The 17,944-nt window shown below is 37.4% G+C and overlaps 1 protein-coding gene across 5 annotated transcripts in view; it reads right to left on the reverse strand.

Annotated features, from left to right (window-relative positions):
- Nucleotides 1-312: 312 nt before the first annotated feature.
- Nucleotides 313-17,944, reverse strand: part of ATP11A (ATPase phospholipid transporting 11A) — a 115,035-nt gene continuing 97,403 nt past the window's right edge. For 2 of the 5 annotated variants that reach the window (XM_030476385.1, XM_030476387.1), the window contains 5 exons: nucleotides 17,661-17,684; nucleotides 12,570-12,635; nucleotides 12,178-12,281; nucleotides 11,186-11,351; nucleotides 313-4,575 (listed from right to left, as the gene is read on the reverse strand). In XM_030476385.1, coding sequence (XP_030332245.1) covers nucleotides 4,318-4,575; nucleotides 11,186-11,351; nucleotides 12,178-12,281; nucleotides 12,570-12,635; nucleotides 17,661-17,684 — 618 coding nt within the window. In that variant the 3' untranslated portion in view covers nucleotides 313-4,317. Of the gene's footprint in view, nucleotides 4,576-9,536; nucleotides 9,626-11,185; nucleotides 11,352-12,177; nucleotides 12,282-12,569; nucleotides 12,636-17,660; nucleotides 17,685-17,944 lie in introns of all 5 variants that reach the window. The other 3 variants (XM_030476388.1, XM_030476389.1, XM_030476386.1) reach the window with 3 other exon arrangements.

Below are 17,944 nucleotides of genomic sequence, written 5' to 3' on the forward strand. Positions count from 1 at the left end.
AAGCACAAAGAATGGGAAAATAGCTCTGGGTTCCCTGCACAGCAGAACCATCGGGAAACGCACATCTTCACGTGTGTAGCTCACAGGTTTCATCTGGAAAGAACTTTTGTACTTACCCAGCCTGTGCAGGAGGAACAAAGCTCTGATGGACTGGCACCAACTTCTTTGCCACAACCCCCCTGCACTATTCACATTCCAGCTTTCTCCAAATTTCCTTTCTTGTTAGCTTGTCTTATCAGCTGACTACATACACTCTCTGATAATAAATGTGACTGCAAGCACAGTCAGTAACACAATCAAACACTCATTCCATTTTCTGTTATGTACTTACATTTTATTACAGACTAATATGAAACCATCTCATATTCATACTAGATTTTAATTACTGGAGAGCAAACTTAAACCAGTCTTGAATGTTTGTATTTATTGCAAGCAGATTCTTGTCTCCTGCTCATATATTCTACATAAGGATCCAAAATGTGACTGAGTATAAACAAGTTATATTTGGTTATCTACAGAAATAAACGTTAAAAATAGCACTGAAAAGAAACTTTACAGTAATGTATTCACACACTGACTCTTCAAATCAAATAAACCAAGTGGTATAGGATAATCTAAACATTTGATTTGAAGGCTGATTTAGTTTCAAATAAATGCACCTATAATTGTACAATTAAAAATAAGTGTCAGTATTTGGTGCCGATGACTACAGACATCTGTAATGTTTAATGCACAGAGAACTACCCCCCAGCTCCCACACAGCAGCTTCCGCAGATTCTACTTTACGTTAGGTCATGAAAGGACATCTAAGATGCAGCGTGTACACAGCACAGAGCGTGTGTTGGAGACAACGCAGGTTAAAAGTCTGTGAATTTTTGTAAGGTAAAAAATTAAAGCTCTATAAATGGATTTTTAGATTAGTCTGCAAAGTAGAATCACGTACTTTTCACTTCCATAATACTTTCACAAATTTCCATTAAAGCTTTTTTATCAGACAGTAGCGTGAGCACAATGATCCCACTGGCTTCCAAAAGAAAAGTAGTGCAGTTGCCCCACTAAGAGATTTTTTGTTTCCTTTCACATTTGCAAGCCGGTTGGGTCAAGACAAACAGGCTAATGCAAGCAAGAAAGTAAACTGGAAGCTTTTACATTAAGTGGCTGAACAAACAATTATTATTCATGGTAAAACAAAAAAGACCTTTTGCCACAAGCCACTGTGAGAATATATGAACTTCAGTGGCTGAAAAGCTTGAAATACTTTCTAAGTCGTCACGTACATTTGGTTAGCGCTTACCAGTTTCAAGACATTTATAGAAGCAGTTATAGAGACACTATGCTGTTAAAGCTGCAACAGTTTAAACAAGGCAGGTTAGGAAGTTATATAGGTTTTTATACTTTTCCCCTTTAATTTTTTCATTAATTTTAATACATAAAATCTGTCTCTTTTCAGGGTCCCAGCCATAATAAAACATTCTAGCGCATTTTGATCGAACTTCTATTTTTTCATCTTTGTATCCTCTGATCCATTGACAACGGAACTCCCAGGTAACACCTGCTGCTGCAGCGGACTCGGTTTGCATGGCAATAGTAACAGGGACTGAAGCAAAAGCATGTCAAGTGAAACCCAGTCAATGTTTTATGGGTTTTTTTTTCCACTAAACGGTCTATTTTAACAAGCAAACAGTACCAACTTTTCAAGGTAAAAGTATTGCTAAATCAAAGCAGAAACTTCCACTTAAATTCAAGCATTCTTTCTCCCCCCCCAAAATGACATGCTTAACTGAAATTTCCCAAGCACTTATAGAGGTGTTTCAGCCTCAATAATGGCAGTAATTTCGAAGTGCAGGGCTACATGAAGTTTGCAATGAACTGCTTTGTTAGTAGGCAGAACAGGAATGCAGCATTTTCAAAAACATCAAGCAAAAAATCTCATTTAAGGCTAAAAGATGGAACTCAGACAAGTAAAAAAGCAGGAGGCCCTAGAGAGTAAAAAAGCCAGCAGTAATAGCAAAGCGCTGGAAATACAGCGCTCTCCTCTCTGCTATCGCAAAGCCCAACAGAACATCAACAGCTTGGGTGAGACTGGCAGAGCAGCAGACCTGCTTTTCCAATGTGACATTCATTAGCATGTTAACATTCAGCCACGACTCCACGCTAAGCTAAATCGAAGTGGCCAGAAACTCATAGGTATAAAAAAAGCTTTCAAAACATATACTTCAAAAAAATAGAAACGGTGTGTTAACAAATGTATGCGTAAAACAGATTTATAAATAGCTACAGTATGAAAAATATTTCAGTGCAAAGGCAATTTTAAGATCTCTAAAAAATACATTACAAATAATTTGTTAACTACACACAAGAAATTTGTCACTGCTACTGGTATAAAATTTATAGCCATATTAATTTTTCAAAAATATATACACCAGTGTTTTATGTAGGGGACGGTTCTGACTGACCCACATTCAAGTCTGCAATGGCAAGTACATGTACACATACCCGCACCCACACATGTATGTATTTCAAAACGGTACTGCTATGAGGACATTCTTTGAAACTTAAAAATGCTACATGTTAAATGGTAAAAATACCTTCAGCTGTGGTGCTCCCCATTACATTTCTTAAAATTCTCTTCTCTTTGGTATACAGAAAATTTCATGTCTCACTCTACAATCTCTGCTTGTCCCAGGCCATTTTGATAATATTTCACTGTTCAATGTGAAAATCACCCAGAATATTGTGAAGAACATTTCCTAGTAAGTTGATTTCTCTTTTAGTGAAAAGTAAATTAGTAAGTAAACTATTTTGCCTCTGTTTTTTGATTGTGGTTTTTTATTTGTTTTGGTGTTTTGGGTTTTTTTTAAACACAAAAGGGAAAATTTTTCTCTGCCTCCCTGGTCCATTCAAAATACAACAAACAATCTCTTGGCCAGGTCTTCCAATAAAGGCTGCAGCTCTGATTTCAAATATTTTCTTTTCACGTTGAAAGAGATTTCTAGCTAATGTCCTCCCAGAGATATCTAATAATGACTATGGTCATTAACCAGTTCTAACCAGCAGGCTGAAATTGACTGAAATCAGATTACTCCTTCAGATATTTTTGCACCCCAAAATAAAACACTGGAATAAAGAAACGAGACAAGGACACAGCTAATACTTGAATTAGTGCCAGATAACATAAATGTAGCAGAGAAAGTGCAAGTTGGCTGTCATTCTTAAAGTCACTTAGACAGAATCCTTGCAGTCAAACGAGTTCCTGTATCACAACTACGGTTCAACTGTTCATAAACAGCCGTGTGCCACCTCGTGGTTTGCTTGCAAAAGTTAACAGTTGCGTGCTTTGTAATACATCTAACCAAGCCAATTAGCCAGTATTTAACCAGACACACACAAAAACTTACATCAAAATTAAGAAGATGAATCCAGATAGTAAGAGTCGCTTATTTGGAAAAACAGCCTTTCTTCTTTTAAAGAAATAAATGTGTCAAAAAGGGTTTAATATGTAATGCTTTTGGCTATGCCTATTTTATAATTACAGGGAGAGGAAGGGGGAACGCTGGGTAATCTGCACCTCTGACAAATTCACAAAGACCTTTTAGGCCAAATGCTTACATTCAGGTTTTAAGTAGATACCAACATTGATGGTATTTACCTACTGAACAGCCAACTTGACTTCAGACAGCATGTACATAATCCGCACAAGGATTGTTTTGGCTATCTTTCTACGGGGGAAAGCTAAGTGAAAACCAGACATAGCCCTGATTTGGCCACTTACAAGGAAGTGAGCATTAGAGAGTGTTTCTTGAAAGCAGATTTGCACAGAGGAAACACCAGTTTGTTCTATAGAAAGAGCAAAGAAAGAGAAAGGACAGAGGAAAATCAGAAACAGCACTTGTTAAATATGATTTAGGAGACTTTCACTGGAGATAACTGAGGTCATTGCTTCTGGCTGAAAATTAAACCTGTTGAACTCAAAATGTAGGTCACTGACTGAAACTATACACTTCAAGTAACAAAGAAAATGACTAAAAGATGACAGAAGCAGTAAATGCACAAAAGTCTTGACACAGGATGAAGAGAATTTTTAGTGCTACCAGTCTCACAGTACCAGACTGTGCAGATTGTTCATTGCTCCAGTAGTTCAAAACATAAAAAGAGGCCTATTGGCCTGGAAGGGTTCATACTTCTAGCTCTTGATCCTGTTTGTCTGAACACTACCTCAGACGGCAAAAGCCACGTATAGTTTAATATATTTCTGTGACATATTTGTTTCCTGAAAAAAGAAATAAATAGTTTTTAAAGGCTTGACTTGGTGTTCTGTCATACGGACGTTTCCAAACCTGACCCACTGTAGCGGTAGCCTGCACTAGGACGGCAATGCCTATTTGAATAGCCAAAGACAGATGGAAGTACTGAATAATCAATGCCTCTCCAGTGCGTAAACATCATTTTTTTAGAATGAGAATTAGACCTTCTTGCTGGGGAACTGCTGCAGTCACTGCTCCTGTATCTTGGGCTTTTCAGACAGGCAAGAGGTGTGAATTCCGAGATGTGCTCCTGACAGTGCCTCGATGCATCCTGTTAAAGGGAAAAAAACATATACACAGTAAATAAATGATTTTGGAGCTAAAAGTCTACAACTGTGTTCTTTCTTAGGGCCACCTGTGCCCTTGGTATAATAATGCCTTTCACTAAATTGACACTCTGGCTATTTGTTTCATGTAAAGCTATAACCTCTCATGATGTTGAGCAATCAACCATTTTCAACATGATTAGTTTTACATGAAGACCTACAGAACCAGGTGTAATTGTACACATAATCTCTAAACCTGATAGTGGGCTCTTTAGAGAACAGATGAAGACACCGAGGGCTGCTTTCAAGTTGAATTGTTTTAAATCAGGTTTATATTTAATTTCACAATCTCTCCTGGTACATCTTTTTTATCTCTGAATGTCTTTAGTCAGGACTTCTTACAGGGAATTTTAAAACAGAATAGATTCAAGTACTTCACCCTGTACTTCCAAAGAGGTGGAATTCTTTACAGTCGGTTTGTGTCAATAGGTGAAAGTTCCAGACGTTTAATGCACTTGCTTTGTACTTCTAAGCAGTATCTGATTTTGGACTTGCTTAGGTTACATGTAGCATCTATACAGCCAATTTATGCTATCTTGGCCTAATTGTCCATTAAAGTTTATTAATACTCCACACTCTGACAGAATCAGCACTTCCACTCAGGAAATACTCGGGATTACAGTAACACCACAGCTGCATGACAAGACCCTGGAACATATGCACGAACTAAAAGAAAATTAGCACAGCACTTTCGCCGATGAGTTTATCTAATTCTTCGCACTGAATGCACAAATAGTTTCCAGGTGTAGAGGTATGGAGGTTATATGATGGTATTTAAGATAAAAATGCATTATAAACATGATTTAAATCAGTGTTATCAATCACACTCTCCATAAATGCTATATAAGCCAGTTAATCCTCTATCTTGATCATCCCCTTCCTCCTTTCCTGTTAACCACAACACAGGAGCAAAAGGCACAAAATCACAAAGGAAATGTTAATGATGTAGCTTATAGAAGTTATAGAAGTTTGACTGAGATTTAATGTTACACTTTTAAAGCCAATCACAAGCTTGAAACAATACTTTCGCATAGCCAAGAGCAATCAGAAAACTCTCTTATAACAGATACTCTTGGAAAAGTCAGTAAAGTATACCAAACTGCTCATTAATGGCAAGGCCCGGGTTCTTTTAAACACACATATAGACCAAACGACAACATCAATACAGAAAAATGTAGATAATCAGGTAACAGATTAGCAGACTTTGTTTTGGAAACGTTGGAGGGAGTATTCATACACTGTATGGGAACTATTTTTCCTATTCTTCCAGCTAGAAAGTGAAGCATTTTAGTTACCATGTATATTTCTAAAAATAAAATAATGGTTTTTCTACACATAGCTCCAAGGCAAGCATACCTGAAGCTGCCCAAGAAAGCTGGGTTTTTCTACCACTATTTGTCTAGCAGTTATTGAAAGTAAGTCAAAAGCACTCCTCAACTACCGTGAAGCATCACAGCTCACACCAGCACATTACACTGCATCCGTCATCTCCAAATATTGGAACTTTATACCTTCACTTAATTCTTCGTGTGCTGCTTCTGGGGTCAGGAGAGCATGAAGTGACTGGAGCAGATATGGTATCCAGGTAGGAATGTATTTGCGTAAAAAGTGTACCTTCTTACCTATACTCACTGGTGTTATCAGTGGTGTGGCTAGGAGATGAGGTAAAGCAGAGAACTTCATTCTGCTGCCCTAATGTTTGGAGGAATTAGGAGCTCATTACTTGTGCTGGTTTTTCAAGTATTTGGCAAGACTACCACCCTTCTCTCTTGATCCGAGGCAGTGATGCAACAATGCACTGCTCTATACAGATACATTACTATGTGACAGATACTATTGGATATAGAGCCCCAGTCTCTGTATATGACCCAAGGTCCTAGTCATAGCTCACTCTCTTTTGCATGGTTATTTTCCTATTTTACTGTCTGTATTTGGTCTATATATGTATTCAAGAGCATGAGAGATGATGGAAAAACTGCTTGTGCATTAGAATTACTTCTGACTTTATGTATTCTACACCATGGTGTAACGTGAGTACAGTCTGCAGTGATGACCACAGTTCTTATAGAAGAATTGTCACACAACACCTACACATAACATAATGTATTTGTAAGACTTTAATACGGGTATATTGATTCATTGTTTTGCCTTACACGAGTAAGTGTCTGAGACAAAAAGATCTTACCTGTGGCATGGAACATCTCTTGCAAAAACTAGGCTCTCCAAGTAAAACATAATGATTTTGTATCAATATTGATAAAGTACATCAAAAACTCTGGAGGAAACAGTTGATTTGTAAATAGCACAGTTCACCAATAGAAATTAATCCAAACTGGCAACACGTACAGTACTGTTACCTAGCTTTGATCTAATTATGGCTCGGAAGCTGAAAGATTTCCTTCAAGAAGTGGCCCATCGCTGTTCGCCAGTGCATTTAGGGCTGTTTTATGTCTCATACTCTTCTGCAAGGATGAGGAAAAACAGTAAGGCTCTTGCTGAATACAAGAGGGAAATGTGAATGAACCATTTCATGAAATGTGAATTTGTACCACTTGGTACAAATGTTACTATTGTAGCAAAGTCCTGTAAAAGTGATGGATTTTCTGACATTTAAAATGGAAAGGTTATCCTGTGTAAAACAAGGTTTCTGATCCTTGATACTGAGGTTATCATTTGAGCCCCTCTGAAGATGTTTCTAGTTCATTTTAAACTCTGTTAAAAATGCTTAATTACTCTCAAAAGCACTTAACTGTAACCATGACTAAGTACCGTGGGCTGTCCTGCCCCTTTGACAATAACCTGTCCTTGTGATATAATGAAGCCGAGTCGATTCCAAATTAAGGATCAGATGTCCCACTTTGCTACTCCCCAGAATGAGTGGTCGGGGAGGTGACGGGGCCAGTGCTAATGAAGACTGACTGACAGCTTTGTCATTTCACCATGGGGAGAAGGCAGGGAGTTACCAAGCTAGCTTCTCCCATGGGATTCAAATATTGCGACAGCAAGATCTATTTCCTTGTTTTCCATAGAAGAGGAGCCTGACACATGACAAAGGCAACAGTTTGCTGGTGACCAGTTTTCTAAGAGGAACAGAAGAATAATGAATCCCCAGAGAGGCCTCCCCAGGCAAAAGGACCACTTTGGGTTTCCCCAAGCGCAGCAAAGGGTAGAGATCTCATAAGGAAGCTGATGGGCTGATCTTGTGGCTGAAGTGAAAGCGAAGTAAAAAAAACAATCAGTGAGAAGCAAAGAGAAAAATATTTCTTAAAAAGGGATGAAAGCACAGAAGTTATTTACAGCTCAGAATCTAAACACGTGGTATTTCAGCTACAGAATATTTGGGATTGCTGAAACACTGTCAGTCAATGTGATAATCATAAAAAGAGGAAAAGTTAAAGTGAATTTATAGGTTCCCTAATATAAATTCTGCTGAGCTTCTGCTATTAGTGAAAGAAGAATAAAGAAAAAGGAAATATAACCAATTAATATAGATTGGATATATTAAAGAATACCCTATTGCTTTTTAAAAGTAAAGGCTGAAAGAAACCTCACAGCTGCAGTTTCCAGTTAAAGCACAAAATTCAGCTTGTTTCATTGAGCCAAAGAGTCGCTGGGACTACATGTATTAGAAACGAGCAGATTTTGACCAGAATTACCAGAAGGCAACAGATTCCTCCAAAGCTTTTGCAGAATTGATGTTTTAGCCCAAGAAATACAACAGTTCATACATGTGTGTGTGTATATATAAATATACATGCACATATATATACACGTATACTTGTATGTACATATATTAACATGCACACACACACATACGTGTCTTTTGTGTGTGTATACATATACATATAACTGAAAAGCTCTCTCAAAAACCCCAGAACTGTAACTGGAGTGTTGAAAAAAACCTCTGAATGATAATAACAATGGTTAACTATCACCCACCACACACCGGAGTACTCAAAAAAAGACAAAAATTTAGAAGCATAAGAATTACTTAAAAGCCCAGTTCAAACCAATCTGAAGGCACTTAAAAGCCAATTTTAGCCAGAATTTTCAATAATGGTAAAAAACATTATGTATTTTCCCCATGACTTACATAATTACAGTCGCTTTCATTGGCTATACATTTTTGAAGGGGGAAAGAAGGAGGAAATGTCTACCTTATCTTAACCAGTTAAAAAATAAAGATATAAAATCTGCAATGGAAACCAACGTCTCCTAGTATTAAGTCAAAAACAGTTTTCTTGCAGACTGTAGAGAAGCAAAGATTTACTAGCATTTCTTCTACTTTTATGTTATATTAATTGTCATATACTTCTGAATCTTGAGCTGCTTGCTTTCTAGAAAAAGCACAAAATTTCGTAAAATGGAATACAAGAAAAGCTCAGTTTCAAAATTCATGCTGGACATAAATTGTTAATAAAAAAGTTGCATTTCCTTTTACCACAGTGGAGCAGATATATTAGCACATTCCAAAGATAGCTTAAATGGCTTCTAGTAACACATTTTCTGTATGACATTAGTAACATCAGCATAATCAGAATTATCACTTCTTTGTGTGGCAACTATTCCATGTACTCAGGCACAGTGCAAATGTGTCATGCGTTCACCTACAGACAGACCAATGATTAAAATGGGGATCTAAGAATCCTAGATTCTTGAGGCAGAAACATTATGTAAAATACAGTGACAAAAATTATAGTGATAGTGACAGATTGTGACAATGATTCATGGAATCTTTGAGACAAACAGGAGAAGAAAACAACTATACTAAAAACTATTCTTTTTCAAAATAGAGTTGACGTGACTCAGAAATGGAGATGAGTACGGTAAATAACTTCTGATGATAAACTTTTCACTGTCCTTTGAATGAAATGGCCAAGCATGCAGAAAGGCAGAAAAAAGTCACCTTTTGTTCCATTAGAAACTTAGACTGCTTGAAGTCTGAGAAAGCATAAAGATGGTGGACTGCTCAACAGAAAGGCACTGATGCTTAGTCTGATTTCCCCAGGAGATTGTAGGAAGTAACCGTGCACATCATTTATGTTTAAAGCAAGGTAGCAGTTATTTAGACAAAGCAGATTGGAAGACAGGAAGAAACAGAAAGGGAAGAAGAAACACAAGGGATATATCTGGTTAAAAGTCATTGATTTTCTAGTAAATGTTAAAAAATGAATACTGCCAGTGTTAAGCCCAAGGTCTGCTTTACAATCGATTCATTTTCCAGCATTAATATGCAATATCTGTAAGAAATGCTGTAATACCTTTGCTTGGGCTTTTGTTTGCTAGCTTGTTTCTTTGCATTAACCCATCCTCATTTTCTCTCATTACACTTTTAAGCATGCAGAACCTATACTGAGATCAACTTTTTCCACAAATAACATAGATGGCAAAGAGAAAAAAATACATGGCAAAACAGAAAAACACCAAATGCTGATCTGCCTGTGAATGCTTTTCTGCTATTTATTCCTTCCTGTCCTCCTTGAAGTGTGGCATTTTCACAACTGTGTATTCAAGGAATACAAAACAATGGCAAGGGGTTTTACTTTGCAGATATGAGAGAAGAATTTTTTACCTTTGCCAAAGGGGAAATTTTACTTTCCTTAGAAGTAAAGTTCCTTTATTCCTTTCCTCTTAATACAAAGTATCTTCTCAAATAAACATCAAAATGCTAACTAATCCCTACAGACACAGTTGCTGGTAACTCATTATTTTAACCTACAAGCTGCAGTTGATAGGCTGAAAAAGGCAAGGGAAGTAACATTAAGTTTTAGGTTCAACACGTATACTGTCCTTCACCTTCTAAACATATATATGAAAGTTTGCTGGGGTCAAAAATACAGGTAACATTTTCTATTGCAGTTGGTTTGATGGTCCCAGCATAGCACCATGCTTCCCATGGAACCTGGCTTCCCCTTCAGCCTCAGCAGAGCAGGCCTGTATTTACACAGTAGTTTCTCCTTTTTGGCTGATCAGAAGAAAGGTGGCAACAGATTTTAAAATACTCTTCCCATTGGCACAACAAGGCACATTTATGTAGAAATAATTTATCAGAAGAGGTAAAGGAAAAAAATATTAATAAATATGAGTAAGTTTTAATACATGTGTGGTTGTAACAGGCATAGTGTAAGTATAAAATAATTTGCTACAAAAGTATGCACAGATCATGCAATATGAATGTGGGCATAAGTTTACTAGATATTCCTTCCCAACTTTCTATATACTCATCACATTTATTTTAAGTGTATAAACTCTAGATGTGTTCAATAATAATAGTGCTGAGCCATTTACCTGTCTCCCACCATCTGCATCAGCTATTTCCCTGTGGTTGCTGGTACAGAGGCACGGGGGCTGCCCCAGGATTCAGGTAAATACCACCGTGTAAATAACAGGCAGTGACTTTCACCATACTGCTCAGAAGTGGCTGGTATGGAACCAGTGATATATACCACAGCTGGCAAACCTCTGGTCTAATCTTGCCTCTAACCTTGAGCTAGGACTAATTATTAGAGACTTGTGATACAAAAAACCTAACTTCACAATGAAAAATACTTTTACCTGGATTCTTTCTGTTGCTGTAGGCCACAACTGTCTGCATAAGACCTTCTTGAGAACATCTGGAAGAAGGCTGACAGTTATGAGCAGAATTATACCCAGCCACGCAGGACCACTAGACAGCATTTGCATGAACACGTAATACATCCTCTGATAATTGAGAAAAGGCCTAGTAGGAAAAAGATTAAACAGGTATTACATTTCAGTACACAAAGACTGGCCACGTAAAATATAAGAATTACGACACTGATGAAATACTTCAATTTCCCAGCCTGTGGGAGTACATCCATCCCTGTTTTCTCAAAAGGAGATCTAAAAGAGGTCTAACTACCTTCCTCTCGTCTTCCAGGCTGCAGGAAATACCATGCTCTATCCTCCCTCCCACGCTGCCTCTCCCTTGCAAAAATACACAAACCAAAAACACCAACACTTTCAAGTGGTTATGTGCAAGACATTAATTCTTACAAAGCTTCTGACCAACAGTAGAACAAGTAGGTGCTCAGATACCTACAGTAGATCTACTTTGCTAAATAAGGGCACAAATAATAAGCACAAACACAGGACTCCTGGTGATCCACACAACTTCAGCATGAGTACTACTCCCTGGTTCTAGTTGAGACTGCTAAAGATAGCTCCCTCCAAGATAATCCCAGAAGGTAGGTAGAAGCTGCACAGACATGACCTACTCAGTGACATTTTGCCTCAGCTCCTTGAACCAACCTTTGGACTGCTTTTGGCTGCCCCAGTGGCAGTCTGACATCTGGTATTCTTCTCCTTACATTCTTCTTTAAGAATATTTTAGCAGACACTCAGTAAAAGAAGAGCTGAGCATTCCCTAATTATCATTACAGATGTGCTTAAAACGTGATTGCTATTTAGAGTTCTGCAGTATATAAACACTAAATTTAATTCTGTTTGGGACAAAAAGGTGAAATATGTAATAACTTTTATGTCTGAAAGAACTTTTGCAATGCAATTTATATTAGGGTTCATACCAAATAATTCCTCCCCAGAGCAGAGAAAAGACAACGTAGAATACCAGTGATCCCCAGATCATGAAGTGATTTATCCACGTCCAATAGTGTGTATCTAGTGCAAGCTGACAAAAAACAAGTGAGATCATATGGTGCTGTTACTATCTAGAAGCAACAGAATACTCAGCAGGAGATGAAATAAAATTACACCCTTTGAAAAAAGAGAATGATTCTATGCAGAATTAGCTAAAAAACTTTTTTCGGTTTTGAGCACAGTTAAGAAAGCACAGATAGCAAAATCTGTATTTAAACTAATTTAAACTAATATGACAATGTATGTCAGAGAGAGAAACGGATATAAGTAAGCAGCAACCAGAAAACAAGCCCTAAGAAAATGTCAGTGGATACCTTACCTTCAATGTAACCGTGAATACAAGCACAGTGAACACCAGTGTTCCAAAGGTCCAGTTTCCAAACATCTATAAAAAATGGTCCAAAGCAGTTATAGGTAATATTGTCCACTATGTGAACTGTCCAGAATAAACCTCCTAAAGCTATATATTGCTTTGTATCAGGAACTCGCAGTTAGGCAAAACCACTGAAATCCTACATGATCTATCCAGTGCAAAACGTTTTCATTTCTTGCTCTTGTGTGTACACACCTCGGATTTCATACAGATAGGAAAAAAACCCAGAATTGATGCACTCAGCCTGAAGTTCAGTTATGCTTCCCAATGAAAATCAAGTGTAGCACAGCTAATAAATCACTGAGATTTACAAATGAACTGGAGTAATTTCATCAATCTTCTTTGATATAATTTTTTCTCTGATCTCCCTTCTCTCTGTCCTTGGTACGCCACAATTTCTTGGAGGTTCAACAGCACGTTATACAGATGAGTAACAGAACAAGAAAGCATGTGCTAACTATTACAGCCATGCAAGTATATAAATGTTCTACATAGGTTTTAAGATATAACACTTCTGAATTATGGTTTCTTTTCTCCACACCTGCATAATGAAATAAAAACACTTCAGCTTTTCAAGTGGGCAGAAATTATCATTAATGCTGATGGAACGAAGAACTGGCTGTGAAAATGGTCACAGAGGATTGCTTGGACTGCAGTAGCTAAGAGATAACCAGGTTCAGGATCTAGAGAAATGTTAGGAAAGGAAGCAACAGAGTTCGGACAGTGTGTTTTAGGAGAAGAGACTTTGTCTGATTCAGGGTATTTCACCCCTGAAAGAGAAGGGTGCCCAAGAGAGCTGAATGACTTTGAAAGAGACAGCTGCTGTGATCTCATGAACTCTCTCCTGCAGGAAGATATGGAATTTCAGAAGACCACCTAGTTGGCTGAGCAAGACGTTTCTCAATGAACAAAAAGGCAAGATGGAAGCATACAAGAGATGACAACATGGGCAGGCAGCAAATGAGGAGCATAAAAGCATTACCTGGATACAGAGGAAGAAAATGACAGATGAAGCCCAGCTCAAACTAAGAACTGGCTTAACCACTGGACTCAAAAGTTTAGTGATCCATGTCCTTGATGTTTAGTTAGCTGCTGGTAATAACAGAACCACACAAGGAACTGATACTGGGGCTGATACTGTTGAATATCTTTGTTGGTGGCCTTGATGGTAACACAGGGAGCATCAAATTGCCAGGTGATACAAAAATAGAGAATATCTGACATAATGAATGGCAGGGTTTCAATCCAGAGAGATCTACAATGATTTGAAAAGTGGGCTAACGTATCTTAAGAAATTAAATAAGGAAAAATGCTAAGTTTTATGCCAGTGGAGGAGCAATGCCATATATTGGAACTGACTGGCTGAGCAACAACTCTGCTAAAAAGGAAGTTGCAGTGGGGTTACAGTGGATGCCAGGTTGAATACAAGTCTATACTGTGGTCTCTATATACGTAAGAGAAACTGCAAACTGAGCTGTATTGGGAGGAACACGGCCACTGAAGAAAGGTTATTACTCCTATCTACTTGACTATAGTGAGGTTGAACCTGGAACACCATGCCCAGTTATGGGCCCCTCAGTTCAGGAAGGATGTGAAAAAAAATGGAAGGATCAAGTGACAGGCAACCAAGGTGGTTAGCAGTCTACAGCTCTCCTGTGAAGAGGCCGAAGGACTTGTGTCTGGTAGAGGTTAAGGAACAACCTAGTAGCTGCCCACAAATGTTTGAAGAACAACTACAAAGATGAAGAACTGGAACAAACCTCTCTTCAGCAACAAGAAAAATTCTGCTTAGGATTTAGGAGATTTTTTTTTCACTATGGAGGCAAACATCGGAAGAGGTTGCCCAGGAAGGTTATGGAATCTCTATTCTCAAGGATATTCAAAACTTGAAAAAGACTAGACAACACCTTGAGCAACTTGATTTTAATTAGTCCCGCACAAAGCATAAAGTTGAATTGGATCACCTCCAGAGTCCCTTCTCATCAACATTTTTCTGTATAAGCTTGCCCAGTATTAGATGACAGGGGATCCGCATGGACCAGTGATCACACAAAAGTGCTGCTGCAGGAAAAACTCTGAATGGAGACCACAGCCAGCCACGAGGCAGAAATCTGTAGGAAACTATGCTGAGAACCCAATCAGTTTGGAATGGGAATTAATTTAAAAATATTAAAAATAATTTCAAAAATAAACATATTACCAGCTGAAAGATTAATTTTTCTGAGTATCCATTTCATTATTTTAAAATTACACAATGTGCGACCAAGTGTATAGAACACAAGATGAAGTGCAGAAAACCTTCAGCATTTTGACCTTTTACTTTGATGTGTAATGTGATAATTATATAGGTTCATGACATTGCTACAATATTTTGTGTGCCCTAAAAAAAATATCAGTGCAGTTAAAACTGGACAGGAATCTAGTTCAGGAACTTCAAATTAGGCCGTTTACCAACTGTCTGCTTGCAGTTAAGTTTTACAATACTCTCATGTCATATCTGGCATCTCTCAGCCTAGTTTCACTCTAGGTTTCTGCATACTTAACAGATGAGTCTGTATTTCCGATAAAAGCTGCTAGATTAAATAAAAAAAAATTGAAACAACCTTCCTCTGCCTCTGTCAGGCTAGACAGAAAGCATCGGGCTGCAACCAACCTTCCACCTACCCACCTTTTTGGCTTAAAAATAAGGTCAGAGCAAAGGGACACTAGGCTCCATAAGGCTGCTAATTTGGCACAGAGAAAGGTAAGCAGAGCAATATGGGATAGTGTGAGTTACAAAAACTCACAATGTATTTTCGGCATCAAGTACCTCAAGATGCTACTTGTGTTCAGGCTGTGAATCATTCTTTTGTATGTCTGTTAACATCTAGTTTATTAAATATTTTCCCATGCTCTGCTCCCAGCCTATCCAATTCTTCCCCTCCTCCTGTGACTGCATTTGCTAATCCTGCATGTTCCAGTTCATCATTCTAGTTAACTCTCTCCCTTCCTACTGTTTTGTATTTCCCATTCCATTATTCCTTTTAACTTAGTTTCTCCTACCTATCTCTGAACCCAGCTTAATTATATTTAATCCACTCTGCACCAAATATTAAAAAAAACCCAACCACACATGGGAAATACATTTTATTACATGGGTAAACTAAGACGACATTTACAATCTGCAAGTACTTCTACAGTGCCTTCTTTTCTTTCCTTCTGTATGTAGTTCATCTCTAACTTTATATTTTAATAACACCAACAATGATGTCATATCCAAAGTGAAACACCATTCACACAAAGCAGTACCACAAATTAATAACAATTAATAGAAGATAAATCTTTGGCATCTTAGGTGTGTTTAACAGGAAATGACTGAGGCAGGCATTTATGAAGTAAATCTCAGTGATTAAAAGTACACATTTTCATTATTGTGGTAATATCACTCTACAACAGCATGCAAACAGTTTCAAACAAATTTCTAAATACTGAAAAACATCCTGGGGCCAGATTATGTTTGGAAGCAAGCTTAATAGTATGTAAATTTCAGTCTGATACAGGCATCAATTTAAATGAAAGATACTGACTTTCTTCACTTTTTACTGATTTTCCCACAAAGGCAATTAGTTTCTGGAGGGAAAGAGGAACTAAAAATTTTTGCTTCAGCACCCATTTTAACAATTTGGAACTTAGCTTGAATCATCTTACATCATTTATAGTACTAGTGTTACCTTCAGCCCCTTTAACCTGTTCCCTGTTCTACAGTAACATATTGTTCTGATAAACCTTTCAAATCTTTCATTGACTTTTTCCAGATGTGAGCATAATTTAAATAATTTAAATACTTGGAAATAACCATCAACATCAACTAGCATTTATACATGTATGAACTCGGCTATTCCTGAACACTAACATTTTCAATCCTAAAATTGCAACTCTATATAAACTTTTATACACACACACACAAGCATGCATGCTGAGTAATGATGAATTTTCTACCTACTCTGACACTCAAGAGTCAGAATGTCTCAAACAACACATTTTATCACCAGATATTAACATGGGTATCCAGCTGTAAATATAAACATTCACAATTTGGAAATTAGGTACTAGTCTGGCTTTAGAGCTTTACCAAGAATTTGACTGAATGTGTGCAACAGGAATAGAATAAAATTTCAAAAAGGAACTCAGAATATTTGCAATACAAACTGTGTATAGGTATAAGTTGTCTAGTTTTCAGGACTGTAAATATAAGCTGATGCAGAATTTTGAACACCTAACATAGAGCATAATGGTACCAGGAAAAGAAGTGCTCCAGTGTACGGTTATGCCTAATGGAAATTCACTCTGTCCTTGTAAAAGCTCTTTCTAATATGTGTTCTCTCACACACCAGAAGTTCGTTTCATAGAATCACAGGTTAGGGTTGGAAGGGGCCTTAAAGACGATCTAGTTCCAACCCCCTTGCCATAGGCAGGGACACCTTCCACTAGACCAGGTTGCTCTAAGCCCCATCCAAGCTGGCCTTCCACGATTCCAGGGATGGGGCAGCCACAACTTCTCTGGGCAACCTGTGCCAGCGCCTCACCGCCCTCACAGTACTTCACTGATATTTGAATATTGCATTTCTAGCAAACATGTACATTACATACAGGCGACAAAATTGTGCACAATTTATTTTCTCTCTCACTTAAAGGGTCTTTTCTAAAGCTATTCAAGCACTTCATAGCATAAACTGGAATAAATTTTCTATAGCAGAGAGTCAGCAACAAAATGTAGGTCAAAGAAAAGCACAGAACAAAATAACAAAATGCAAGGAAGCAAAAAGCTTACTTATTTTTTAAAGTTTATGGTTCTTTACCACACCTCATATAACTCAATATACATTATACTCTATAGAAATTAAGCACTTATCAAGCAGCAATAAAGAACATTTCTATCTATAGGTTTAAGTGATATTTTGAAATAATTATAGGAAATATTTAACTGCTCTTTAACAGTTTAATTAAAGAACAGTGAAAGATGAAATGGATATCATGACAAATCCACAATAGTCTTACCATGTGAGTGCTGGTTGTCATTAGCTGAGGATAGGAAGAGAAGCAAGTAGCAAAAAGAAAAAAAAGCACACAAATAAAATAGACCAAAATATCAATGGGTAAAATAAATAAAATGCAAAAGTTCTTAAAATTTGCATTCATGTGACTGCAAAGCAAGTAGAGATAAGATTATTTTAAGCTGCCATATGTCAAAAATCATTAAAATATTAAAAAGCTTGTTATATTTAAGCTCCTTTATGATCATTTATAACTACTCTACCAAGAGCCTTTTGATATGTTAATCA

The sequence above is a fragment of the Strigops habroptila genome, chromosome 2, assembly GCF_004027225.2.
Source record: "Strigops habroptila isolate Jane chromosome 2, bStrHab1.2.pri, whole genome shotgun sequence".
Lineage (NCBI taxonomy): Eukaryota > Metazoa > Chordata > Aves > Psittaciformes > Psittacidae > Strigops > Strigops habroptila.